The 27,430-nt window shown below is 47.9% G+C and overlaps 1 protein-coding gene across 1 annotated transcript in view; it reads right to left on the reverse strand.

Annotated features, from left to right (window-relative positions):
* The window catches only part of LOC106502282 (mucin-16-like), a 28,887-nt gene extending 1,717 nt beyond the window's left edge, over positions 1 to 27,170 (reverse strand). The window contains exons 1-3 of the mRNA XM_018051682.1: positions 27,002 to 27,170; positions 8,865 to 12,809; positions 4,268 to 4,360 (exon numbers count right to left, since the gene is read on the reverse strand). Of these exons, the coding sequence (XP_017907171.1) occupies positions 4,268 to 4,360; positions 8,865 to 12,809; positions 27,002 to 27,092 (4,129 nt within the window). The 5' untranslated portion in view covers positions 27,093 to 27,170. The remainder of the gene's footprint in view (positions 1 to 4,267; positions 4,361 to 8,864; positions 12,810 to 27,001) is intronic.

Genomic DNA, 27,430 nt, shown 5'->3' on the forward strand with positions numbered 1-27,430 from the left:
GAAGTGGTGATGTCCACAGTGGTCATCCCAGGGGTCCTGTCCTCTCCTGTAGCAGTGCTCAGGGACCAGCAGGAATCTTCTGGGGATCCAGTACCTGGGAAAGTGTTGATTTTCTGAGACTGAATGTTTGTGGATAATGTGACTGGTGTCAGTTCTGAAGCAGGAGGAAGTGACATGAGGATTGTGGGTTCCCGTGCTTCAGAGGAACTGGAGGAAGGTAAGAGGAAGCTGGGAAAAGAGACTGGGGAAAAGAGAAATTTGGTTTCTTCTTTAGAGAAAAAGCTTCGCCATGATAGTGTCCCTGGACCTCTGCTCACAGGAACAGTCATCTTAGTCATATCCAAGGGTATCCCTTCCCAGAAATCTGTGATAGTTTTGTCCAGAACAACTGCCTCCCCAGGCTTCATCCTAGTGGGACCTGTTGATGTAAAGGTAATATGTAAAGATTCCGCTGTAGAACTGTTGGAAGAGGAGGTAGAACTGTTGGCATTGGTTCCTTTGAAGATATTGGATATCTCCAAGGACTGAGCAGGACCTGGGCTACATACTCTGTCCAGAGATGTGAACTCAGTCCTGGTGACATCAGTAGCAGCAGCACCATCCACCTGAGCAGGGATCATGCTTCTCTCTATGGCTGAGCAGGTCTCCCTGGGCCCAGAGGTTTCAGTGGAAACAGGTTCTTCCTGAGTCCCGGTAGACACAGGATAAGTGGAAAATGTCTGAGACAGGTTGGTGGTCTCCATAGTGGATGTAGCAACCACTGAAGAAATGGTCTTGTGAGACACTGAGTGTGCAAGGGCAGAGGAACATGGCTCAGAACCAGAACTGATAGACTGATGAGGGGTCAATGCTGCTTCTGTCAAATGATTCATCTCTGTGTCTGGGGTGGTCTTGGAAATGGCCAGTCTATCATGTGAACTACTGATCAAAATTGGAGATTTCTTGATCCCAGATTCCATGCTTGTGCCCACAAGCTCTGTGGTCTTCAGTGGTCCAGGAAAGTGAGAGAACTCCTTGATGGTCTCCAGGGAGATGGAAGAGACTGATGCTATTTCTGCGGTCGGTTGTGTGGTCAAAGTTGTCTGTACTTCACTTCTAGAGATGGATGGATCTGTCATCTCCAATATAGGAGCCCCTAGGCTCTGTCCCTGGGCACTTGAATTGCGGGTTAGGGTTCTCACTGGAGATGTGATCTCTCCAGGAAGAGTCACTGAAACTGTGGACTTCTGTCTCGAAGATATAGAAGTCATGATGGGAGAGAGCACGGAGCTCTGCTCTGGCTCTCCACTGGTGAGCACAAGATCTCCAGTGATGGACACTTTGGTGCTACTGCCTGTCTGAGGCAATGTGACCCCATCTGTCATGGTCCTTGGAGGGAATGGCAGCAATGAGATAGATGAGTTATCACTGGACTCTGAGGTGACTCCTTGAGATCTTGTGGTTCTAACATGAACTGAACCTATTATAGACGCTGAAGACACGGATCTTCTAGGGCCCAAATCCAAAGTGGAGACATGAGGTGTAAAGGCTGGAGGAGAGCCATTATGTCAGTCTGTGTGCTTGGCAGCTCAAGAGAAATAATGAAAACTGGGAGGGCTGTTATTTCAGGTCCTTGGGGAGTCGAGTTTGTACCTGAAATCTGAGAGCGCTCACCTCCTGGTCATCAGGAAAAATTTGCAGTGGGAGCAGATGTGCTTATGTTCCTTGGACTTAAGCCTTCAAGTCTTGTGCTGAGGTCAGTGATTTTTCTCTGAACAAGAGGACTATAGAGCACCTAGAATCATTCCAGTAAAAATTGAAGAATGATGGGTAGATCCTGTTGCTGGGCCGTTGCTAAGGATGATGATGTTCTTCCTGTATTATTGACCTCAGGAAAATCATGTAAGTGGCCAGCTGTGCCTGTGGAAGTCCATGGAGAAGTCCCTGGTGCTTGGGTGCTGTGTGGGGTTTTGAAGGCTCCTCTGTGCGGTAGGTGAAACTGACCTTACTCCCTTGGGGCTGGAGGTGATGACCTCCTGAGTGAGGTCCCCACCCTTGATTGTTAGCTCTGTAGGAAATGATGTCACAGAAAGGGCCCCAGGTGGAGATGTAGTTTCAATGGTCTCCTGTCCTGTGATGGACTCAGACTTTGGCCCCATTGAAGAGAAGGTAGCCAGCAGTCTCTCTTGCAATACTGGTAAGGTTGATAGTGGTTGAGTCTTCCGGTCTACCGCAAGTCCAAGGCTGAAATAATGTAGGCTCTGGAGGTGGTAATAGCTATGTCTGTATCCACAGAGGAGACCCTCAGTGTCAGGTCACCTCCGGCTGTCTGCTCTGACCTTGAGCTAGCAGAGGAATAAGCATCACCCACAGGTCTATGTGTTGTAGCTGTCATTGTCTTTTTACTCAGGGCAGTGGAAAGAATGACTGTGGAGCTGACCCATGTCATGGATCTGAGTTCAGATTTATCTGTCACTGAACCTTTGGTTACTTTTTTTTTTTGGCCACACTGCTCAGCATGTGGGATCTTAATTTCCTGACCAGGAATCAAACCCATGACCCTTGCAGTGGAAGCGTGGAGTCTTACACGGGACTGCCAGGGAAGGCCCAACCTGGGGTTACTTTGGTGATCATAACAAAGCTGGTTGCAGAGTCTGGAAGGTTGGTGGGGCATGTGCTCAAAAGGGCATACATGTTTATTATGGTCCTTCCTATGGAGCCAAGCCATGTGGATAAGTCATTTCAATTGTCTTAAGAATCAGAATTGAGCTGACTCACTGAATATTCCCTATGAAACAAGGGAGGATATTGATCCTCTTTTTTAAACTTTTATTTCCTTCCTTATACTTTGAGTTTATTCTGTTCTTTTTCTTTATTTATTTAAATATTTTTTGGCTACATTGGGTCTTCATTGCTGCATGTAAGCATTCTCTCGTTGCAGCAAGCAGGGGCTGCTCTCTAGTTATGGTACCTGGGCTTCCCATTGCAGTGACTTCTCTTGTGGAGCATGAGCTCTAGGGTGTGTGGGCTTCAGCAGTTGTGGCGCACAGGCTTAATTGCCCCACAGTGTGTGAAATTTTCCCGGACCAGGGATTGAACTTGTGTCCCCTGCCTTAGCAGGTTGATTCCTAACCACTGTACCCCCAAGGAAGTCCCCTTCTTCCTATATATTTTTATATGCTTTCACTTCTCTCATCAAAAAAGAACAGAAACCTTTTATCTTCTAGCACAGAGGGACATGTCAAATTATTATCATATATTTATACTTTTATTAGAATTCCTCAGAACTATAAACAATTGGATAACATATTAGGAAAATAACATGGAACATCAACATCCTTTAAACTTGTACCACTTATATATTTACACATAAAATTACTGTATACATAAAAAATATTTTCAAAGACTCATGGGCTTGGGGATATTTAAAAGACACTATTGCCACATTTGAATATTTACTAAAAATATTCCACAAAATAATTTCCAACATTAAGCTACTGCAAAGAAACAGCAGATGTAAAAAAAATGATAAAAGTATAAACTTTCAAGAATGTCCCAGACAAACTCTCAGTGAAGTTTTGCATCATTCTAAGCATTTTAAGTGAATACCTCCTCTCAACTACAAGTCATGTATCGAAAGCCGTAACAGTGGACAAGAATTCTTTCACCTTCTGTTATAATCATCTTAGCAATGAATTGTCCTATAAAATAAACCTGTGGCATCTCACTTTTATGTTTCCTGCTCATGGCAACCCCTGATCTATCTTAGTGATAGTACCTGTTTTAGGAAAGCCCTTCATACTTGTCCGCTGACTTGTAGAGTCACTATATTCATTCCTAAGTGGAAGCAATTGGCTCTTGTGGATATAAATTACCAAACAGAAGCAATTCATGTTAGAAGTCAGATTAGAAATCTCCCTAAAAATGAGTATCAATAGCTTCTGAGTACAAAAGTAGAAAGTTGTGATTATCTACTAGAATCTGGAACATAGACAATCAATTAGCTTACTTCAAAGTGAAAGCATTAGTTGCTCAGTCATGTCCGACTCTTTGCAACCCCATGGACTGTAGCCCACTAGGCTCCTCTGTCCATGGAATTCTCCAGGCAAGAATACTGGAGTGGGTTGCTATTTCCTGCTCCAGAGAATCTTCCTGACTGAGGGATTAAACCTGCATCTCCTACACTGGCAGGCAGATTCTTTACTCCTCAGCCACCAGGGAAGCCTCTTACTCCAAAGACCAGGAGAAAAGACTCAAGTATTATGTACCAAAATATGATCATACATACCCAGACTGATGGTCTTCAGAGATGTGAAGCGACCCATTGGCTGTGTGGTGCCTCCAGGTTCCTCCAGATCCGTGGTGGTGGTTGCCACTGACCCTGAGGGAGAAGGGGACAGAAGCGTCAGTCTCCCATCCCCTTAAGATGCACATCCACAGGAAACGCTCTTGCTAGATCCTGGCTCAGTATCTGATCCTCATCTGCCTCTGAGAAGGCACTCTGGAAGGAATAATTCTCTTATTGGCATGAAATCAAACCCACAATATGACCTGCGTCTTAATTATGGAAAATAGTGGGACTGCTGAATGTATTGGCCTCAAGCAAAAACATTTGGTGATAGTATGTCTCCATCACTTAAAAAAATATATTGAGGGCTTCCCTGGTGGTGCAGTGGTTAAGAGTCTGCAATGCAATGCAATGCAGGGGACACAAGTTTGATCCCTGGTCTGGGAATTTCCCACATGCCATGGAAGGACTAAGTCCATGCATCACAACTACTGAGGCTGTGTTCTAAAGCCTGGGAGCTGCAACTACTGAGGCCTGCGTGCCTAGAGCCTGTGCTTCACAACAAGAGAGGCCACCACAATGAGAAGCCCATACACCGCAACTAGAGGGTAGCCCCTACTTGCTGCAACTAGAGAAAGCCAGCACACAGCAAGGAAGACCCAGCACAGCCAAAAATAAAGAACTGAATAAGTAGAATTAAAAAACACCAGATTCTCCTTTATTTATTTATTTATGGCCACGCTGTGGCATGTGGGATCCTAGTTTCCCAACCAGAGATCGAACCTGCATCCTTGGCTCAACTACTGGATAATCAGGGAAGTCCCTCCATCACTTATCATGTGTGAATTCGCCATTGTTTAATTTTTCACTTCTATGGTTTGGACTCCACATAAGTAAAATCAGAATAATACCTGGAGTTACAATCATATGTTTTATATGTTAACATATAAAATTATTTCTTGATTACTCATTTTGTCATTTTCTTTTATCATTCTTTTATAATTACTAATCACACACACTCTACCGCTGGGAAGGGAAAAGCTAGGCTCTGCCTGGAAGGACCTGAGTCTGGGCTCAAGAATGCTAAGAGTGTCACTAGTTGCATACAGATAGTAGAATGACCCTATGAGATAAGTGGAAACTGAAAGGGGAGGTGAAGGATACTGCAGAGACTTTGTAAGCGAGAGCAGAAGGAGGTGAGGACAAAACATGGAGCTGGCTGCTTCTAGCAGAGCCAGGCGCAGGAGATGAGGTTGGTGGCTCTGGCATTATCAGAACCAGTATGTGAAGGCTGAAGCTGGATGTGTTAGTTGATTAAAGGTGAGATTCTGGGGGTGGAGATTTCTCTGGTGGTCCAGTGGCTAAGACTCAGAGCTCCCAATGCACGGGTGCATGGGTTCTATCCCTGCTCAGGGAACTAGATCCCACATGTTGCAACTAAGAGTTCGCATGCTGTAACTAGGAGTTCACATGCTGCAACTAAGACACAGCTCAGCCAAATAAATAAATAAAATAAAAATAAGGTAGACGCTAGGGGCAGAGACTCTCCCTTCTGACAACTCCATTGAGGGAATGAGGTGGAATACCCAGGGGGACCAGAGGTGTCCTTCCATAAATCAACACTTGTGGCGATATGCCTTGGTGATAAGTCATAGAAGGTAACTTGAGCTGTCCCTATTTACTAGTTTCAGTTTTATCCCTTAACATGCTACTGAAAAATGTGGTCACTGTGACTTTGTAAGTGAGAGCAGAAGGAGATGAGGATAAAATACAGAGCAGTTGCTTCTAGCAGAGCCAGGTGCAGGAGATGAGTGGATTGCAATTGTTTGTGGAGTCAGAGGTGGGCTGGTTCCATCCCCAGATAGTGTAGTCCCACTCGGGGCCAAATGATGGAGCGCATCAGAAAATGTGCCAACTGGGAATTCCCTGGTGGTCTAGTGGTTAGGATTCTCACTTTCACTGCCAGGGGTGCAGGCTGGATCCTTGGTTGGGGAACTAAGAGCCTACAAGCCAGACCCATGGCAAAAAATGGAAAGAAAGAAAAGAAAGAAAAAGGTGGTACATATATACAATGGAATATTACTCAGTCATAAAAAAGAATTAAATAATGCCATTTGAAATACCATATGACCTCCCTTATATATGGAATCTAAAAAAAAATGATTCAAATGAACTTACAAAACAGAAAGAGACTCACAGACTTAGAAAATGAACTTATGGTTGTCAGGAGAAGGGACAGTTAGGGACATTGGGAAGGTCATGTACGCACTACTATATTTAAAATGGATAACCAACAGAGAGCTTTGTATAGCATATGGAACTCTGCTCAACGTTATGTGGCAGCCTGGATGGGAAGGGAGTTTGGGGAAGAATGGACACATGTATATGTGTGGCTGAGTTCCTTTGCTATTTACCTGAAACTATCACGACATTGTTTGTTAATCCAGCTATATCCCAATACAAAATGTTTTTGGTGTTAAAAAAATAAAAACTAAAAAATAAGTTAGCAAAATGGATAACTAACCAGGACCTACTGTATAGCATAGGGAACTCTGCTCAGTGTTACAATGCAGCCTGGAGGGGAGGGTAGTTTAGGAGAGAATGGACACATGTGTATGTGTGGCTGAGTCCCTTCACTGTTCACCTGAAGCTATCACAACATTTTAGTTGGCTGTATACCAATACAAAGTGGGCTTCCCTGGTAACTCAGCTGCTAAAGAATCTGCCTGCAATGCAGGAGACCCCAGTTTGATTCCTAGGTTAGGAAGATCCTTTGGAAAAGGGACAGGCTACCCACTCCAGTATTTTGGGTTTCCCTGGTGACTCAGCTGGTAAAGAATCCACCTGCAATGTGGGAGACCTGGGTTCGATCCCTGGGTTAGGAAGATCCCCTGGAGAAAGGAATGGCTACCCACTCCAATATTCTGGTGTGGAGAATTCCATGGACTATTCCATGGGGTCACAAAGAGTCAGGCATGACTGAGTGACTTTCACTTTCAATACAAAATAAAAAGTTCAAAAAATAAATAAAATTTTAAAAAAGAAAATGTGCCAACCAGTTGGCTTGAGGGTTGGAGCTAGAAGCACCCACCGACTGAAATGGAGACATTGAGTTTGGGACACTGTTCTTGGCCAAGAAAAATCTGTAGATGTCTCAGAGGGAGATGTGGTTCCAATGGGCAAGTGGCTTGTTCCCATCTTTCTTTCACACTCAGAGCCCCTTGTGGATTTTACGTTGGTGGGAGCTAGAGAATGAACAGTGACTGGGCCACTTGTGTCTCTGCTGTGAGTGTGGCTCTGGGTGCTTCCCTAAGAGAAGTCCTTTCCATGGAGGTCGTTGTTGGAGAAGTAAGTCTAGGGACCACCATGGAAGCAAGGAGAGAAAAGGCAGAGGATGAAATAGTGGTTGGTGCAAAACATCATCTTGAGAGTGTTGAAATGAAATTGTTGAAATGAAATGGTTAGTCTCTCAGTCATATCTGACTCTTTGTGACACCATGGACTGTAGACTGCTAGGCTCCTCTGTCCATGGAATCCTCCAGGCAAGAATACTGGAGTGGGTTGCCATTCTTTTCTCCAGTGGATCATCCCAATTCAGGGATCGAACCTGCAAATACTGAGCCAGATACTGCAACCCGCACACACTAGAGCCTGTGCTCTGCGAAGAGAGAAGCCACAGCAATGAGAAGGCCAGGCCCTGCTACTAGAGAGTAGTGTCTGCTCTGCACAACTAGAGAAGTGCCCTTGCAGCAACGAAGACCCAGCACAGTCAAAAAGAAATACATAAATAAGATTATTAAATAAAAAATCAAACTGGTTCTCTGGCCAGATTCTGTTGACATACAGTGAAATAAATAAAAGTGCCATTGTTGGATATCACTACTGCAGAAGCAAAGCAGAAGTCCTAGATGGGTGAGAAGGGCTGTCCTGGTGGAGTGTGTAACTGAGGCACTGCTGTGTCTCTGAGCTAACTCCCTAGGTGGGATGAAGAAAACTGAGTTGAATGTGTGCTGTGTGTTTCCATGGTGAGGAAGCTGTGGGTAGGGGACAGAGGTGATGACCTAGGTGGTCATTAAACTGAAAGTAGAGGTCTCAGGTTGAGACATGGATAGATTCAAAATTTCCCTTGGTTTCCTCTGGAGTAGGTGGGGCTTCCCAGGTGGCTCAGTGGTAAAGAATCTGCCTGCTATTGTAGGAGACACAGGTTCAATCCCTGGGTCAGAAAGATCATCTGAAGAAGGAATGGGCAACCCATTCCAGTATTCCTTCCTGGAGAATTCCATGGACAGAGGAGCCTGGTGGGTACAGTCCATGGGATCACAAAAGAGTCGACATGACTTAGCGACTCAACAGTGTTAACAACAAATAGGTGGCTGTTGGTCTCTGCTGAGGAGGAAGGGGTGAAGAGAGAAAAGTGGATTTCTTTTGAGAAATATGGACAAGGTTGAGAGGATGAGGATCAGCTGACCCCTCTGAAGCCAAGGGGCTCAGTGTGGGGAGGGTGAGTGAACCTGTGATATCAAGAGAGATGCCAAGACTGAGGACACATTTGTCCCCTTGCCTGATAGAGATGAGACAAACAGAGTGGAAGTCATACCTCTGACTCTTTCAGTACTTGTTTCTGCATTACTGAGTGTACTGGAGAGAGGGGAGGCCGAGCTGGGCTCTGTCTTTGCTGTGGTCTCAGGGGTCTCTGTGTGCGCAGAGGAGGTGAACTTAAGATCTGAGAATGTGCCGAGGCCTGATGCTGTACCATCAAGAATTGAAGTGGACATCAACAGAGGAGGGCTGGTGCTTTTCATGATATTTCCTGCAGGGCTGGATTCAGAAGACAAAAAATGATGTCTGGAAGTTGATGGAGTCAGACCCCAGCTGCTTGGCTTCCCAGAATCAGGATTCCCTGTAGATAAGACTTCTGGAATTGTGGAAGAAAGCTTGCTTGATGTTGGGCTTGTCCCTGCTGGAGCACTTGAGCCAGGAGCCATGGTGATCACTGCTGTAGCCACGGACACTGGGGCACTGCTGATGGCTGGGGTCAAATGTGTAATTGTTTCAGAGGAAGCTGTGTCTCTGCTAGTTGGGTAGGTCATATCCTGGCTGGTCCTTGTGTCACTGTCACCTGTGCGTGTGATCTCAGTGGAAGGTGTCGTCTCCTCAGGGGTTGGGCCAGCTGTGGCTTCTAGGGTGGGTGTGTCTGAAGATGTTTCTCCAGGTGATGCTGTTTCAGTGAAGCTTGTGCTTGGCTCAGTGGACTCAGAAACCACCCAGTGAGTAAGGGAGGTGTGGATAGGGCCTGTCTCCATGGCCAATGTTCCCTCTGTAGGACTTGTCTCTGCCCCCCAGGTGGACTGGGGTTCAACTGAGGGTTCACTTGTACCTGCGCTGGTCCACATTTCTTCTGATGGGGTGCTGGAATCAAGTGTCCTGGAGATGTTTGAGCTCTCAGGGGCAGTTGTGCTGGGGCTGTGTCTTTCAGAAGTGGTGTGTGGTGTTCTGAGCTCCCATTCTGGATGGGATTTTGAGAGCTGAATTGAGCTTGTCCCCTTGCCGTCCATAGAACTGAAGCCTGGGGAGGGGGCAGAAGTGGTGGCCAAATTATTCTCCCTTCCGGGAGCAGAGGTCACAGATGGAGCCACAGGTGCTGTCAAAGGTTCTCTGGTATGTTTCTCGGTCATAGATGGATGAGTACTGGTCTCCTCTGAGACGGAGGTGGTGGAAGGGGATGTAGTTTTCACTCCTAGAACCTGGGTGATGCTGAGGGTGGCCAGACCAGATGAAACTTCCGAAACCAAGGTGCTGGCTGTTGTGATGGGAGATGAGTCTGTGGCATCAGGGGATGTACTAGGCACGAGGACAGTCCTTGCTGTCCTTTCCCCTGATGGAGATGGGAGGCCCAGAGGGAAAGTTGTACCTCTGACTCTTTGGGCACCAGTTTCTGCATCAGTTAGTGTTTGGAAAATAGAGAAAGCTGAGCTGGGCTCTGTCTTTGCTGTGGTTTCTGTGTGCATGGAGGAGGTGACCATATGGTCTGAAGCTGCGCTGATCCGTGATGTTGTATCATCAGGAGCTGAGGTGGACAACAGCAGAGGAGGGCTGGTGGGTATCCTGCTGTCTCCTGCAGGAGTACTGTTGGGAGAGGGTTGATGTCCAGGGTTGGATGTCCAGTACTGATGTCCAGGGTTGGATGGGGTCAGAACCTGGCTGGTTCCCTCCCTAGAATCTTGCTTCCTTGTAGATAACATCTCAGGCATTTTGGAGAAAACCTTGCTTATTGTGGGGCTTGTCCCTGCGGGAGCACTGGAGCCAGGAGGAACCGTGGTCACTGTTGTAGCCATGGACACTGGGACGTTGCTGGTGGCCAGGGTCAAGTGTGTAGTTGTTTCAGAGGAAGCTGTGTCTCTGCTAGTTAGGTAGGTTGTATCCTGGCTGGTCCTTGTGTCCCTGTCACCTGTCCGTGAGATCTCCATGGGAGACGTAAACTCTTTAGTGGTTTGTCTGGTTGTGGCTTCTGGGATGGGAGTGTCTGAAGATGTTTCTCTGGGTGATGCTGTTTCAGTGGAGCTTGACCTTGGGGTGGTGGAGCCAACAGCTCCCCAGGTACCAGGGGAAATGGTGACAGGACCAGTTTCACTGGTCAGCGTCTTTGTTCCAGGACTTGTCTCTGTCCGCCTGGTGAGCTGGGATCCAGGTAAGTGTTGATCTGTGCCTGCACTGCTCCGTGATGCTTCTGTTGAGGTGCTGGAAACAGGAGTCCTGGGGGAGTCAGAGCTCTCAGGGGGAGCTGTGCTGGGGATATGTCTTTCAGAAACGGTGTGGGGGCTTCTGAGCTCCCTCCCTGGGGGTGATGGAGAGACCTGAGTTGTACTTGTCTCTCTGCTGTCGGTAGTGCTCAAATTTGGGGAAGGGGCAGAGGTGGTCATCCCGTTCCTCTCCCTTTCAGGAGCAGAGACCTCAGGGGGAGCTGAAGATCCACTGAAGGTCTCCTTGGTCTCATTTCCAGTTAACGATGGATGGATATTGGTCTCCTTTGAGACGGCGGTGGTGGAAGGGGATGTGGTTTTCTCTCTTGGAACCTGGAGGCTGCTGAGGGTGCCTGGTTCAGATGACCCTTCCCAAGCCAAGGTGCTGGCTGTGGAGATGCCGGGTGAGTCTGTGGCATCAGGGGATGTGCTAGGTGTGAAGACACTCCTTGTTGTCCCTTCCCCTGAGGGAAATGGGTGGCCCAGAGGGGAAGTCATACCTCTGACTCTTTCACCCCTGGTTTCTGTGTGACTTGATGTTTCGGAAAGAGGAAAAGCTGGGTTCGACTCTGTCCTTTCTGTGCTCCCAGGAGTCTCTGTGTCCTTGGAGGAGGCGACCCTGTGGTCTGAAGCTGGGCTGGACGGTGATCTTGTAGGATCAGAAATGGAGGTGGACAAGAACAGAGGAACGCTGGTGGGGGTCATGAGGTCTCCTGGTGGGCTGGTGTCAGGAGAGGAGAAGTGATACTCAGCTTTGGATACAGTCAGAACCTGGCTGGTTCCCTCCTTAGAATCTGGCTTCCCAGGCATTTTGGAAGACGTCTTGCTGGATATTGGGGTTGTCCTTCCTGGAGCACTTGAGCCAGGATCCAGCATGGTCACTGCTCTCCACATGGACACCGGGGCAGAACCGAGGGCAGGAGTCAAACCTACAGCTGTTTCAGATGGAGTTGTGGCTGCTGTAGGTAGGGGTGTTGTATCCTGGCTGGTCCTTGTGTCACTGTCACCTGTGCGTGTGATCTCAGTGGAAGGTGTCGTCTCCTCAGGGGTTGGGCCAGCTGTGGCTTCTAGGGTGGGTGTGTCTGAAGATGTTTCTCCAGGTGATGCTGTTTCAGTGAAGCTTGTGCTTGGCTCAGTGGACTCAGAAACCACCCAGATACTAAGGGAGGTGTGGATAGGGCCTGTCTTCATGGCCAATGTTCCCTCTGTAGGACTTGTCTGTGCCCCCCAGGTGGACTGGGGTTCAGCTGAGGGTTCACTTGTACCTGCGCTGGTCCACATTTCTTCTGATGAGGTGTTGGAATCTAGTGTCCTGGAGATGTTTGAGCTCTCAAGGGCAGTTGTGCTGGGGCTGTACCCATTAGCAGTGGTGTCAGGACTTCTGACCTCCCCTGCTGTGTGTGATGGAGAGACCACAGTAGAACTTTCTTCCTGGCTTTCAACAGTGCTCAAATCTAAGGTGTTAGAGGTGATATCCCAACTGTTTCTTCTTTCAGTAACAGAGGTCTCAGGTGGAGCTATAGAGGCACTCAAAGTTCCCTTAGTCTCATTTTCAGCCATTGTTGGATGATTGGTGGTGTCTTTTGGGACAAAGATGGCAGAAGGAGATGTGGGTGTCACTCCTGAAACACTGGTAAGGTTGATGTTCCCAGGACTCCTTTGTTCTCCAGAAGTTAAAGCACTGGTTTTGCTGATGTTGGTTGATTCTGTGGCTCCTGTGGGTCTAGAATTCCCCGGTGTGATGTGGGTGTTGCTGCCTGGTGTTGTCAAGGACTGGGTTGATGCCGTTGATGCAGTGGGGCCTGTGGGTTCAATTAGGGATGGGTCATTGTTATCTCTTGGTGTTCAAGTTTAAGACTAGACCTCTGGAACTTCCCTGGTGGCTCAGTGGTAAAGAATCCACCTGCCAGTGCAGGGGACATGGGTTTGATCCTCAGTTCTGGAAAGATCCCACATGCCGAGGGGCAACTAAGCCCGTGTGCTACAACTACTGAGCCCGTGCTCTAGAACCCATGTTCCACAGTGAGAAGCCCGAGCACAGCAAAGAAGAGTAGCCCCACTTTCTGCAACTAGAGAAAGCCCTCAGACAGCAGAAAGGATCCAGCCAAAAATGAATAAATAAAAATTTAAAAGAAAAACAATAGTCCTCTGAGTGGAGTTGGCTGCTACAGACCTACTTTGCTTTGCATGCGTGCTCAGTCATATGAGACTCTGTGACCCCATGGACTGTAGCCCTCCAGGCTCCTCTATCCATGGGATCTTCCAGGCAAGAATACTGGAGTGGGTTGCCATTTCCTCCTCCAAGGAATCTTCCCAACCCAGGGATAGAACCCAGGTCTCCCACACTGCAGGTGGATTCTTTACCACCGTGCCATCTGGGAAGCCTACTACTGAGCTGCAGTTTTATTTTGTGGTATGAGATTTAGGTAGAATCTCTGGGCTCTGTTGGACAAAGCTGGGTCTGTATGAACCATTATATAGTGGAGGCTGGAGGAAACATGGGCAACTCTTCTGATCAAGAATACATAAATCTGGGTGGAATGAACTGGGAGGTTGAGATTGATATCTATACTCTACTACATATAAAACAGATGACTAATAAGAACCTACATATAGGCCAGGGAACCCTACTCAGGCTCTGTGGTGACCTAAATGGGAAAGAAATCCAAAAAAGAGGGGCTATATACATGATTTGTAGCCTCTGATCTGTTCTGGACTATCTTTGATTGGTTTGTGTGCTGTTATGTGAAAAATATCTGATGATATGGTTAGATCTGGGCTTCCCTGTTGGTGCAGTGGTAAAGAACCCACCTGCCAATGCAGGAAACACAGGTCTGATTCCTGGGTCAGAAAGATCCCCCCGGAGGAGGAAATGGCAACCCACTCCAGTATTCTTGGCCTGGGAGAATCCCCATGGACAGAGGAGCCTGGCAGGCTACACAGTCCATGCGGGTCTTGAAAAGGTCAAACACGACCGAGTGACTAAACAAAAAATATACGTACATATACGCATAGCTGATGCACTTTGCTGTAGAGAAGAAACTAACATGAATTGTAATGCAGCTATACTGCAATAAAAATTTTTAAAAGAAAAGTAAATTTGGGCAGGAGAAACAGGAGGGTGTTGCAACCACAGAAAGTTCTTGAAGATGAAAAGCTAACCATTTCTCAGTTCCCTTTCTGAAATCTTTCAATGGATCCTCACTGCCTATAGGATAGAGTTCCTTAGCGTGTCAGGGTCCTTAATGATCCATCCCCTTGTGTCTCTAAAATGGTGCTTCTCAACCCATTGTGATTGTTCTTCCAGAGAACAGGTATTATCTATGCACCTTCAGTTGTCACAGCTAGTGATCTTCTGCTTCTATCTAGTGGTCAGAAGCTAGGGATGCTTCTAACAACTGTACTGCATAGCCCACCGCCTCCCCTGCAAAGAATTACCTGGCCGCGACTGAACTGAACTGAACTGAATCTCAACGGTGCGGTCCCTGGTGGCTTAGAGGTAAAGAATCCGCCTGCCAATGCAGGAGATTCAGGAGACAAGGATTCAACCCATGGGTCGTTAAGATACTCTGGACAATGGCTTGGCAATCCATTCTGGTATTCGTGCCTGGAAAATCCCATGGACAGAGGAGCCTGGTGGGCTACAGTCCATGGGGGGGGTCACAAAGAGTTGGACACGACTGAGTGACGAAATGACATCAACACAATAGCGCCGAGGGTGAGACTCTCTGCTCTGTCCTTATATCCCACAAAATCCATCCTCTCTTCTTTAAACCACAGCTTCGTTCTCACAGTTTCCCAGCCCAACAGCATAATCCTTCACTCATCTTTTTAATGATCACCATTCCCTTTACACAAATGAACACCTATTCATTAATTCAGCTTCTGTTATTGTATTCACTCTTCTCTCCTTACTGAATTGTCTTTTTTTTTCTTTCTTTTTTTTATTGGCCTCACCTGCAGCTTGTGGGATCTCAGTTCCCCAACTAGGAATGGAACCCCCTGCATGGAAAGGAGTTGGAAGTGTGGAGTCTTAACCACTATTAATATTGTTGTGTCTTGACTCTTTTGCAACCCTATGGACTGTAGCCCATGAGGCTCCTCTGTCCATGGGATTTCCCAGACAAGAGTACTGTAACTGATTTAACTTTTATGCAGAGTACATCATGCAAAATGCTGGCCTAGATGACTCACGAGGTAGAATCAAGATTCCTGGGAGAAATATCAACCTCAGATATGCAGATGATACCACTCTAATGGAAGAAAACTAAGAGGAACCAAAGAGCCTCTTGATGAGGATGAAAGAGGAGAGCGAAAAGCTGGCTTAAAACTCAACATTCAGAAAACTAAGATCATGGCATCTGGTCCCATCACTTCATGGCAAATAGATGGGGAAAAAATGGAAACAGTGACAGACTTTATTTTCTTCGGCTCCAAAATCACTGCGGTTGGTGACTGCAGCCAAGAAATTAAAATACGCTTGTTCCTTGGAAGAAAAGCTATGATAAACCTAGATAGCGTATTAAAAAAGAGACATCACTTTGCTAACAGAGGTCCACATAGTCAAATCTATGGTTTCTTCCAATAGTCATGTACAGGTGTGAGAATTGGACCATAAAGAAGGCTGAGTTGGATCATAAAGAAATGATGCTTTTGAACCGTGGTGCTGGAGAAGAGTCTTGAGAGTTCCTTAGACAGCAAAGAGATCAAACCAGTCAATCCTAAAGGAAAACCAGCCCTGAATATTCATTGAAAGGACTGATGCTGAAGCTGAAGCTCCAATACTTTGGCCACCTGATGGACTCACTGGAAAAGACCTTGATGCTGGGAAAGATAGAGGGCAAGAGGAGAAGGGGACAACAGAGGATGAGATGTTTGGATGGTATCACCGACTCAACAGACATGAGTTTGAGTAAACTCGGGGAGATGGTGATGGACAAGGAAGCTGGGTTTGCAAAGAGTTGGACACAACTTTGTGACTGAACAACAAATTACTGATTCACTTTGCTGCGCACCTGAAACTAACACAACATTGTACAGGGTTGGCCAAAAAGTTCATCTGGTTTTTCTGTAACATCTCATGGAAAAATCTTTACAAACTTGAGGGCAACCCAACAAATCAACCTCGTGTGTGCTTAGTTGCTCAGTTGTGTCCGACTCTTTTTGACCCCGTGGACTGGAGCCCGCCAGGTTCCTCTGTCCATGGGCTTTTTCAGGGAAGAATACTGGAGTGGGTTACCATGCATCAACCATACTCCAATAAATTTTTTTTTTAAAGAAACAGTTCTGTCTCTGAAGCATCCTCCAAAGTTCATGTCCCAGATGAGCCATGCTTTCAGAGACACAACTGTGAAGAAAACAGGGCCTCAAAAAAATTGGTTGAACATTGTCCCCAAGGATGTGCCCAAAGCAAGACTCATGACAGGACTGGGGACCGAACCCTGGCTGAAGAAGAGGTATTTGTGGGTACCACCTGACACAAACCCAGAGGCTTCTTCAGAAGGCCCTGCAGCAATAGAGAAAGGGGTGCGGAGGGAGAGGTGGCAAGCTGAAGGCTTCTGGAAGAGTCTGGGGAGAGCTCAGCACTGGGCTCGTCCTGGGGCGCTCAGAGGAGCCGCAACTGTCGGAGAGATGCTTTGCGTGTCTTCCTGTCAGTCGGGTCCTGCTTTGGACAGAGAAGATGAACTAGCAACCCCTTAGGCTATCAGGACAGCTGTCATGACCGGGGAATGAGGCTGCAGACCAGTAATCTCAGCAAGTGAGATTTTTTTGCCTTTATTATTCATGCGACAAATATTTCCTGCATACCTACTATTTTCAGGTACTGTGACAGGCTGCATTTGGCAATGTCTGGAGACACTTTGGGGATTCCCAGGTGGCTTCCTGGAGCAACTCAGCAGTACGGAATCTGCCTGCCAGTACGAGAGACACAGGAGACTTGGCTTCCATCTCTGGGTCGGGCAGATCCCAGGGAGAAAGTAATGGCAACCCGCTCCAGTATTCTTGCCTGGGAAATCCAATGGGCAGAGGAGCCTGGCGGGCCACAGTCGCAAAGTATCAGACATGACTGAGCACCTACTCATGGAGCATTTTTGGTTGTCATGACTCGAGGGTCGGTTGCTATTGGCATCTTGTGGGTAGAGACCAGGGATGCTGATTAATATCTTCCAATGCACAGGACAGTGCTCCCACCACAAAGAATGATCCAGACTCAGATATACTGACCTCTGTGCCCAATTGAGAGACTGTTCTAGTGTGCTTGGTCTAAGCTTATTGCTGTTGCATAGAAAAAGCAGGTAGGAACCCAATTTAGTGGGTTGTCAACAGCACCAATAATGTAAGAGGATAACAGAATAAGGCATCAGGGCACACTGGGTGCAGCAGGGGTAAATGATTTTACAAAAGTATTTTTAGATACACACACACCTAAGCACAGAGCTGGTCACAATGTAAAATGCATTTCTTTTTCATTCCCTCATAGCTCAGTTGGTAAAGAATCTGCCTGCAACGCAGGAGTTAAAGTGAATCTCTCAGTCATGTCTAGCTCTTTGAGATCTCATGGACTATACAGTCCGTGGAATTCTCCAGGCCAGAATACTGGAGTGGGTAGTCGTTCCCTTCTCCAGAGGATCTTCCCAACCCAGGAATCAAACCTAGGTTTCCTGCATTGTGGGTGGATTCTTTACCAGCTGAGCCACAAGGGAAGCAATGCAGGAGATCCCTGGTTTGATTCCTGGGTTGGAAAGATCCACTGGAGAAGGGATTAGGCTACCCACTCCAGTATTCTTGGGCTTCCCTTGTGGCTTAGCCGGTAAAGAATCCGCCTGCAGTGCGAGAGACCCGGATTTGATCCCTGGGTTGGGAAGATCCCCTGGACAAGGGAAAGGCTACCCACTCCAGTATTCTGGCCCAGAGGATTCCATGGGCAGAGGGGCCTAGTGGGCTATAGTCCATATATTCGCAAAGAGTCGGACACACATACACACACACACACGCCCTCTCCCTCTGAGACTTCCCTCCCACCCTGCCTCCCATCCACCTTCCTAGATCATCCCAGAGCACTGAGCCAAACCTCCTGTGCTATACGGCAGCTTTCTAGCACATAGCACACTAGCTAGCTATTTACACATGGTGGTATATATGTGGGTGCAGGCATGCATGCTAAGTCGCTTCAGTAGTGTTCAACTCTGCGACCCCATGGACTGTAGCCCGCCAAGCTCCTCTGTCCATGGCGATTCTCCAGGCAAAACTACTGGAGTGGGTTGCCATGCCCTCTTCCAGAAGATCTTCCTGATCCAGGGATCAAACCCAGGTCTCATGTCTTCTGCATGGGCAGGCAGGTTCTTTACCACTAGCGCCACCTGGGAAGCCCTAGTGTATATATGTCAGTTCTAATCTCTCAGTTCATCCCCCCTTCCCTTCCCCCCACAATCTCTATGTCTGCTTCCCTATTCCTGCCCTGCAAATAGATTCCTCACATTTTTTTAAGATTCCACATATACGCATTAATATACAGTATTTGTTTTTCTCTCTCTGACAGTTCACCCTGTCCTGCTGACTCTATCCACATCCCTACAGATGTATTTCTTATTATGAATCCCAGTCAAAAACTCTGCCAGATGTTCCCGCATCAGCTCATCCTCTGCTATCTAGCTCCGCCTGGCTTCCTTCCCCATCCCATCTCTTCTCTCACACTGGTGTCACTGGGAAGGGAGCTGGTGTCAGCATCACTGGGCATTTACAGAGCCAGGCTGCCTGGAAGAGAGGTCCAGCTCTCCCAGGGACCAGTGGCATGACCTTGGGCAAGTCACATAAACTAACAAGGCCTCCATTTCAGTTTCCTTATCTGCTATGTGGAAGTGATAAGGATACATACTTCATCAGGCCACTAAGAGGATTAAATGAATTAATCTATGTGAAGGGCTTAAAATAGTGTCTGGGACTTCCCTGGTGATCCAGTGGTTAAGACTCTGCCTGCCAATGCCTGGGACACGGGTTCAATCTCTGGTCGGGGAGGATTCTATATACCGTTGGGCAACTAAACCTGTGTGCCGGACTACTGAGCCCACCCATCCCAGAGCTCGTGCTCCACAACAAGAGAAGCCACTGCAATGAAGCCCAGGCACCACAACTAGAGAGTAGCTCCCACCTGCTGCAACCAGAGAAAGACTGTGCCCAGCTTTAAATAAATGCATTTATTCAATAAATAAAGTAAAAAATCCCATTGTCTGGCATATATTGCTTTTGATTGTTGTATGAGTATAATTTGTCAAAATTCACCAAAGACAGTGGACTGGATGTGAATTGAAATTTAAAGACATAAGCCATTAAAAATGAAGTGGATGAAACTGGAGCCTATTATACAGAGTGAAGTAAGCCAGAAAGAAAAACACCAATACAGTATACTAACGCATATATATGGAATTTAGAAAGATGGTAATGATAACCCTGTATGTGAGACAGCAAAAGAGACACATATGTATAGAACAGTCTTTTGGACTCTGTGGGAGAGGGAGAGGGTGAGATGATTTGGGAGAATGGCATTGAAACATGTATAATATCATATATGAAACGAATTGCCAGTCCAGGTTCGATGCATAATACAGGATGCTCAGGGCTGGTGCACTGGGATGACCCAGAGGGATGGTACAGGGAGGAAGGAGGGAGGGGGGTTCAGGATGGGGAACACGTGTATACCTTTATACGGAACACGTGTATATGGATTCATGCCGATGTATGGCAAAACCAGTACAATACTGTAAAGTAATTAACCTCCAATTAAAATAATAAATTTATATTTAAAAAAATAAAAAATAAAATATATTAAGATGAAAAATAAACAAAAAAGAATAAAACATAAAATAGAATAGAATAATAAAAATAATTGAAAAATATTATTATTACCTTGGCTCATTTTAGCATAGCACTGAATGCTGTTATTATTATTATTATTATTATTATTAGTTAGAAGGAGGATGTAAATGGGATCAGAGTTCTGTTAGGGAGTGGGTCAGAACCAGAGAAGTGGGAATCAGAATAAGAATCAATGATGGGGGCCTTCCCATCAATGATGGGTTGTCTGGGGATTAGGAATTCGCCTGTCAATGCACGGGACACGGGCGAGGAAGCTCCCACACGCCTCAGAAAAACTAAGCCCATGTGTCACAACCACTGAAGCCTGCACATCTGGAGCCCATACTCTGCAACAAGAGAAGACACCGCAATGAGAAGCCCGAGCACCTCAACTGGAGAAAGCCCTTGAGCAGCAACAAAGACCCAGTGCAGCCAAAAATAAATAAATAAAATTTTAAAAAAAGAATCAGTGATGGGGAGCAGGGGTCAGATTCACTGTGTCTTGTTGCTTAGTTGCTAAGTCATGTCTAACTCTGGGACCCCATGGACTGCAGCGTGCCAGGCTTCCCTGTCCCTCACCATCTCCTGGAGCTTGCTCAAACTTATGTCCATTGAGTCAGTGATGCCCTCCAACCATCTCATCCTCTGTCGCCCTCTTTTCCTCCTGCCCTCAATCTTTCCCAGCATCAGGGTCTTTTCCAATAATATGGCTCTTCACATCAGATGGCCAAAGCATTGGAACTTCAGCGTCAGCACCAGTCTTTCCAATGAATATTCAGTACTGATATCCTTTAGGATGGACTGGTTTGATCTCCTTGCTGTCCAACGGACTCTCAAGAGTCTTCTCTGGCACCACGTTTCAAAAGCATGCATTCTTTGGTGCTCAGCCTTCTTTATGGCCCAGCTCTCTTGGGGAGTCCCAAAACTGGGTGCCCAAAGGACTGCTGTCCCAGAACAGATATTGCAAGCGGCTGGTTGGTCCAATGGAGATGAATGAGACTGGTCAGGATGGGTAGGGGACAGCCAGGCAGGATGCCCTGCTCAACTTCAGTGTCAGTTCCTTTGACTATTGAGAGGTCTGCCTCCACACATGTATGGGGCCGCACCAGCCAGGGCAGCTCCTGGGATGTCTCCTCCCAGGCAAGGACCCAAGGTGGGGGCACAAGGAGATGAAGCCCAGCCCGAACAGCAGAGGAAATGCCAAGCCCAGCTCTACCCTCAGGATGGGCGTCAGGTAGTGGACGGAGTCCCTTGGTCCTACCTTGCCTTGCTGGCCTACCCTGCACCCCCGCAAGGGACTGCTGGTTGGGTAGGGGTCCTTTGGGGGTTTCAGCACCAACTGAAGTCCTACCTTCCCTGGGAGGAGAGATCTAAGGGCTCCTCCCCATCCCTGAGAAAAGTGAGGACATGCTGTCAGAAGAGAAAGAAGAGGGCCCATCAGGGCTTCCGTGGTGGCTCAGTGGTAAAGAATCCACCTGCCAGTGTCAGGGACACAGGTTCAATCCCTGATCCCCAGGCCGGGGAGCAACTCAGCCTGGTGCCACAGCCACTGACCCTGTGCTCTAGAGCCCAGGAGCCATAACTGCCAAAGCCCATGCTCCCTACAGCTCGTGCTCCACAGCAAGAGAAGGCACTCCAATGAGAAGTCTGCACACCACAACCAGAGAAAAGCTCTTGCAGCAATGAAGACCCAGCACAGGCATAAAGAAATAATTTGCTTTTTTTTTTTTTTAAAAAAGGAGAGTACCACTCATAAGAAAAAAGAGCTTGTTTTGCTTTCTCCCTGTCTCACACACACTGTCTCACATACATATGCACACTTACACAAGTGCACACACAGAGCCAGAACTCAAGCCCTGGAGTTCTGGATTTAAAGCTGGTCCTGCCCCACTCACTCCACAGAGCCTCAGTTTCCCCATTTTTACAGCACAAATAACATCAGAGCCCACCTGCCTCTGGGTTGCACAGGGTTTTACTGGGATGCATTAGTTCATTGACCCACAGGAGGCTTCCCCTCACCCTGCCCTACTGATGAGAGCAATCCACCCCAACACACTCCAGCAGCCCAGATTCTCTGTCCAAAATCCCTTCTCCTTATCACCATTTTAATACTTATGTGTGCCTAATTGCTCAGTCATGTCCAACTCTTTGCCACCCTTTGGACGGTAGGCTTCTAGGCTCTTCAGTCCATGGGATTCTCCAGGCAAGAAAACTGGGGTGGGTTGCCATTTCCTTCTCCAGGGGATCTTCCTGACCCAGGAATCAAATCCTTGTCTCCTGTTTGTCCTGCATTGCAGGAGGATTCTTTACTCACTGAGCCATCAGGGAAGCCCCTCTTAATACTTAAATGCATAATTTATTTACTGTTGATATGGGTTTTGATCTCTCTCCCCTGCCAGAATGTCAGCTCAGCAGGGATCTTTGTGTTGCTCACAGCTGTATCCCCATCACCAGAACAGTGCCTGGTACACAGTAGGTGCTCAAGAAATTATCACTGAACAAATGAATGGATGAATGAATCGCTGTGTAAGAGTGTTGAGTAAAGAGGTGAGGACCTCCCCAATAGAGTGAAGATGCTCAGGGACCCTTAATGTGAGGGAAAGGGGGACCTTTTCCACTGAGGAGAATGAAGACCCCCCTCTCCGGGGGAGAGTGAGGATACCCCTAGAAACCAGACATGAAAGAGAAGGGTGAAAACTCCACCCAGGTGAGCTGGTGGGATGTAAAGTTGTTGTTTTTTAGTCACTAAGTTGTGTCCGACTCTTTGTGACCCCATGGACTGTAGCCCACCAGCCTCCTCTGTCCATGGGATTTCTCAAGCAAGAATACTGGAGTGGGTTGCCATGCCCTCCTCCAGGGGAACTTGCCAACCCAGTTATCGGACCCACATGTGTTGCATCTCCTGCGTTGGCAGGTGGATTCTCTACCATCGTGCCACCCGGGAAGCCAGGATACTGGCCCCTAGACAGCTGAGGTGCATATGAAAGGAACAACCTCGGTGAATCAGACTCTCGCATCTTCCCGTACGTAGAAAGGCACTCAATTCCTTAACTTGGGCTATCTGGTTTTCCTCCTGTATTTCTTTCTTTTTTTTTGGCTGTCCCTTGCAGCATGTGGGATCCTACTTCCCTGACCAGGGATGGATGGAACCCAGACCCCCTACACTGGGAGTGTGGAATCTCAAGCACTGGACAACCCTGGTTTTCTTTAATTAACAATCATCTTTTGATGTTCAGGCTACCTGCCCTTTGTTGCAAAACTTTTATATAACCTGGCTCCTCCCCTTGCCTCCTCAGAGCAGTTCTCTCAGTGTTACTTGAGATGCTGCCTCCTTGGCTTGAAGTCCTAAAAATTTCCACCAAATAAAACATAACTCTCAACTTTTAAGTTGTGAGTACTTTTTACGTTGACAGAGGGGTGATGAAGGGCAGTTGCTGTCTACCTTGGGGGATGGGGATACCCAAGGGCCAGGAAACAGCCAAGAGAGGAGAAACACTCCTCAACCCTCAGTCTTTTCCAGGCAGAGGGTGAAGTACAGGGCTTAGGAATCATCCAGAAATGGGAGTTCAGATCCCTTCCCTCACTTGTTAAAAATTTTTTTTTAACCTGATGCAAAGAGCCAACTCATTGGAAAGACCCAGATCCTGGAAAATATTGAGGGTAATAGGAGAAGGGAGTGGCAGGGAACAGATGGTTAGATAGCATCATCGACTCAGCGGACATGAACGGAGCAAACTCTGGAAGGCTGTGAAGGACAGGGACGCCTGGTGTGCTGCAGTCCACGGGGTCACAAAGGGTTGGACACGACTTAGTGACAGAATAACAATAAATGAGTGGCTTTACCACGCCATGCTAGTCACCACTGTACAGCAGAATGAGTCAGCTATACACATACATAAGTGTGCATGCATGCTAAGTCGCTTCAGTTGCGTCTGACTCTTAGCGACCCCATGGAGGCTCCTCTGTCCAAGGGATTCTCCAGGAAGGAATACTGGAGTGGGTTGCCATTCCCTTCTCCAGGGGATCTTTTGGACCCAGGGATCAAATCTAGGTCTCCTGGGTTTCCTGCATTGGCAGGCGGGTTCTTTACCACCAGCGGCACCTGGGAAGCCCATACATATACATATATCCCCTCTGCTTTTGGATTTCCTTCCCATTTAGGTCACCACAGAGCACTGAGTGCTTGCTGTGTGACTTTAAACAAAGGGCTCAATCTCTCTGAGCCTGTTTTCTCTTCCATAAAATGGGAGGCAATGTACCCCTACTCTCACCCATGCAAGCTCAATCCAGAGAACGAGGGTGAAAGCCCTGGCTCATGGTAGGTCCACAATAGAAAATGATGATTACTGTGGTCCTCTGGGATCTTATCAGGTTTCAGCCACATGGTCAAGGAGGGGGAAGGTACAGCATGCAGATGCAGAAGAAGATTCACAGGATGGGGTCTAGGGTGGAGGGAGAGGGGAGAGGGGAGTGGATCTCTACCAGCTCTGGAATTTTTTAAATTACCCTTTAGGGAGATAGAAACTCAGAGAGGTTAGGCATCAGGCCCAAGGACACACAGCCTGTCAACGTCGGATTTACATTTTTTTTAGTCTCTGCCCAGGAATCGAGGGAGTCTTTTCCAGAATTAAAGTGAAGAGTCCTGAAAGGTGTCTGAATTGACCTGCCAGGGGAACCCCTCCCCAACAGGCTTCCTATTTACTGCGGAATTGATGGGCAACTGGGGAGGGATGTCAACACTTAGTCCAGGCAACCAGCCCTCCTTGGGGTGGGAGCAAGAGCCCGTTCCATTCACACGGCCCTCGGCATCTGACTCTGAGGAAGCCTCGGGGTCAAAAGCAGTTAAACAGCCTCTGTTTGTGGTGACGTGCTTTGGGGACAGCTCAGGGGGACACGCCCCATCAGAGGTGGCGGAATTGTCCGGTACAAACCCGCCCACCATTCAGGCCATTGTGTGGGTGCCTTTCAGTGGCGTCCAACCGCAAAGCTTTTCCGGGGCCCAGAGCTGTCCTGAGTGACTCAGGGCTGGGGGCTGGGGTGCCCTCTCCACCTGTTCCAGGAGCTGCAGAGAGTGAGGCTTGAGTTGGGGAGGGACTAGGAGGTGGCCCACCCACCCTTGGCTTCAGTGTCCGTGGCCTGAGCCCCTGAGAATGGGGGAAAAAGGATGCCCTCACCCTCTAGAAGCTTCAGGCTCTAGAAGCTTCTGTTTTGCAGCCAAGCATTAAGGACAGTCCTTTCTCCTGGGCGGAGTAAATTAACAGATATTTAAGCACCCGGCACAGTGCAGGAGACGTGGGTTTGATTCCTGGGTTGGGAAGATCTCCTGAAGAAAAAAATGGCAAACCACTCCAATATTCTTGCCTGGTAAATCCCATGGACAGTGGGGCCTGGTGGGCTGTAGTCCGTGGGGCCACAAAAGAATCAGACACGACTTAGTGATTAACAAACAACCCAGTGTAGAGGGCTTCCCTGGTGGCTAGACAATAATCTGCCTACAATGCAGGAGACCTGGGTTCAATCCCTGGGTTGGGAAGACACCCGGAGAAGGGAATGGCAACCCACTCCAGTATCCTTGCCTGGAGAATTTGGACACCAGAGTGGTTTGGCTGGAGAGCCCTAATTTCCTGCCGAAGGGGTAAAACAGTGTGGGGGTCTAGAAGCCCTGGAGCCACACATGGAGAGTCTTGGACCTTCCTTTGGTAGAGAAGAGAATCTGATTCCTCTCCCCAATACTAAGCTGGAGTCCCACCTCTTCCTGAGGCCGGTGGGCTTTCTCTGGTTAGCCAGGCCCAAGCTGACCCCCCAAATGACTAACAGGCCTGTGAGGTCCCCCTTGGGGTCCAAGAACACACCTTCCTTAATCCTCACAAGCTGCCTTTCTGCTTCCACCCGTCCCCTCAGCATCCCCTGACTGTGCAACTCAAATTCGCTCACATCATATCAAAGGACCCAAATACAGCTTCCTGTCTCCTGGCCTTTGCCCCCTCGGTTCTCCCTTCCAGGAGTGTCCTTTTCCTTCTTCCACTGACCTTGTCTGTAGAAATTCCAGCCAATCCAATACTGCCCTGCAGTTTTGGGGAAACTGCCCCTTCTCTGCACCCCTAAGGTGGCAAAGCTCTTGCTCAACTTTGTGCCAAGAAAGACTGGGCACCCCTCTGTCTTGCCCACCAGCCTGGAGTTCCTGCAAGCCTGGGGCTGTGACTTGCTCATTTCCTATCTGAGAGCTCAGCACAGGTACTGAAATCAGAGGTGTCAATAAAACAACGACAAAAAAACCCCCCCAAATTGGAACTTCCCTGGCTGCCCAGTGCTTAAGACTCCAGGTTCCCAATGCAGGGGGGACGGTTTGATCCCTGATCGGGGGACTAAGATCCCCAAACACTATGTGGCTCTGTCAGAAAATATAAAATAAAATAAAACTCATCATAAAAAAAGAACCAAAAACCCAGATGGATGACCAACTACTGTACAGCACACGGAACTCTACTCTATATTCTGTGATAACCTTTATGAGAAAAATCTTAAAAAAGAAGGAATATATGTACGTAAATTACTGAATCAGTTTGCGATACACCGGACACTAACACATCATTGCAAATCAACTATCTGCTTAGTCATTCGGTCATGTCTGACTCTTTGGGACCCCATAGACTGCAGCCAACAAGGCTCCTCTGTCCATGGGGATTCTCCAGGCAAGAATACCGAAGTGGGTTGCCATGCCCTGCTCCAGGGGATCATCCCAACCCAGGGACTGAACCCAGGTCTGCCACTTTGCAGGCAGATTCTTCACCGTCTGAGCCACCAAGGAAGCCTGTCAATCAACTATACTCCAATTAAAAAAAAAAAAAAAGCCCTAGGAAATGTATGTGTCAGTGAGCCAGTGAAAGGAGGAATGCTTGGCCATCTCTAATCCTGCAATATTTAATTTCCACTGTAGCCATTCTGTGATGTCTCCTCCAGTCAGTATGGAAAACCAGCCCCACCTGGCTGACTGTGATAGAGGCCTTTGCCAAAAAAAGCAGAAGCCCTCTGGACTGCCCCCAAGGGGGTTCGGGAAGCCTGAGGCATCTGTCACATCTGTCCCTCTCTCCTCCAGGTATGTATCTGCCTCCTCCACTGACCCCAACCCAGCCCGGCTTACCTGGCCAGCAGGTGAGAAAGAAGCTCAGGGTCAGAGCCACCAGGTGCCCTCGCCGATGGCGCCCCGGGTATGCAGGGTCTTTCCTGCCCATGCTCCTGCCCACTCTCCTGCCCACCTGCCTGGGCAGTGCTCCTCACACCCTGAACGAGCCGCAGTGACTGAACCCAGCCCAGCCTGGCCGGGCTCCTGGGAGGGTGGTGAGGACACGCCTTGCTGAACTTCCCAAGAGGGGCAGGGCTTGCCCTAGGGGGAAGCAGTGGTTCTGTGGCTGGCAAAGGTCAGCTGGCTTTATTCAGCGGCCTTGTGATGACTAATGCCTGCAGACTGATACTGATACTGTCCAGGGCCCTGTGGGGCTCCTGGGCACAAGCCCTTTCTGTGTCCCACACCTCCATTTCTTTGATTATAGGAAACAAACCTTCATTCAGC

Source organism: Capra hircus, chromosome 7 (assembly GCF_001704415.2).
Source record: "Capra hircus breed San Clemente chromosome 7, ASM170441v1, whole genome shotgun sequence".
Taxonomy (NCBI): domain Eukaryota; kingdom Metazoa; phylum Chordata; class Mammalia; order Artiodactyla; family Bovidae; genus Capra; species Capra hircus.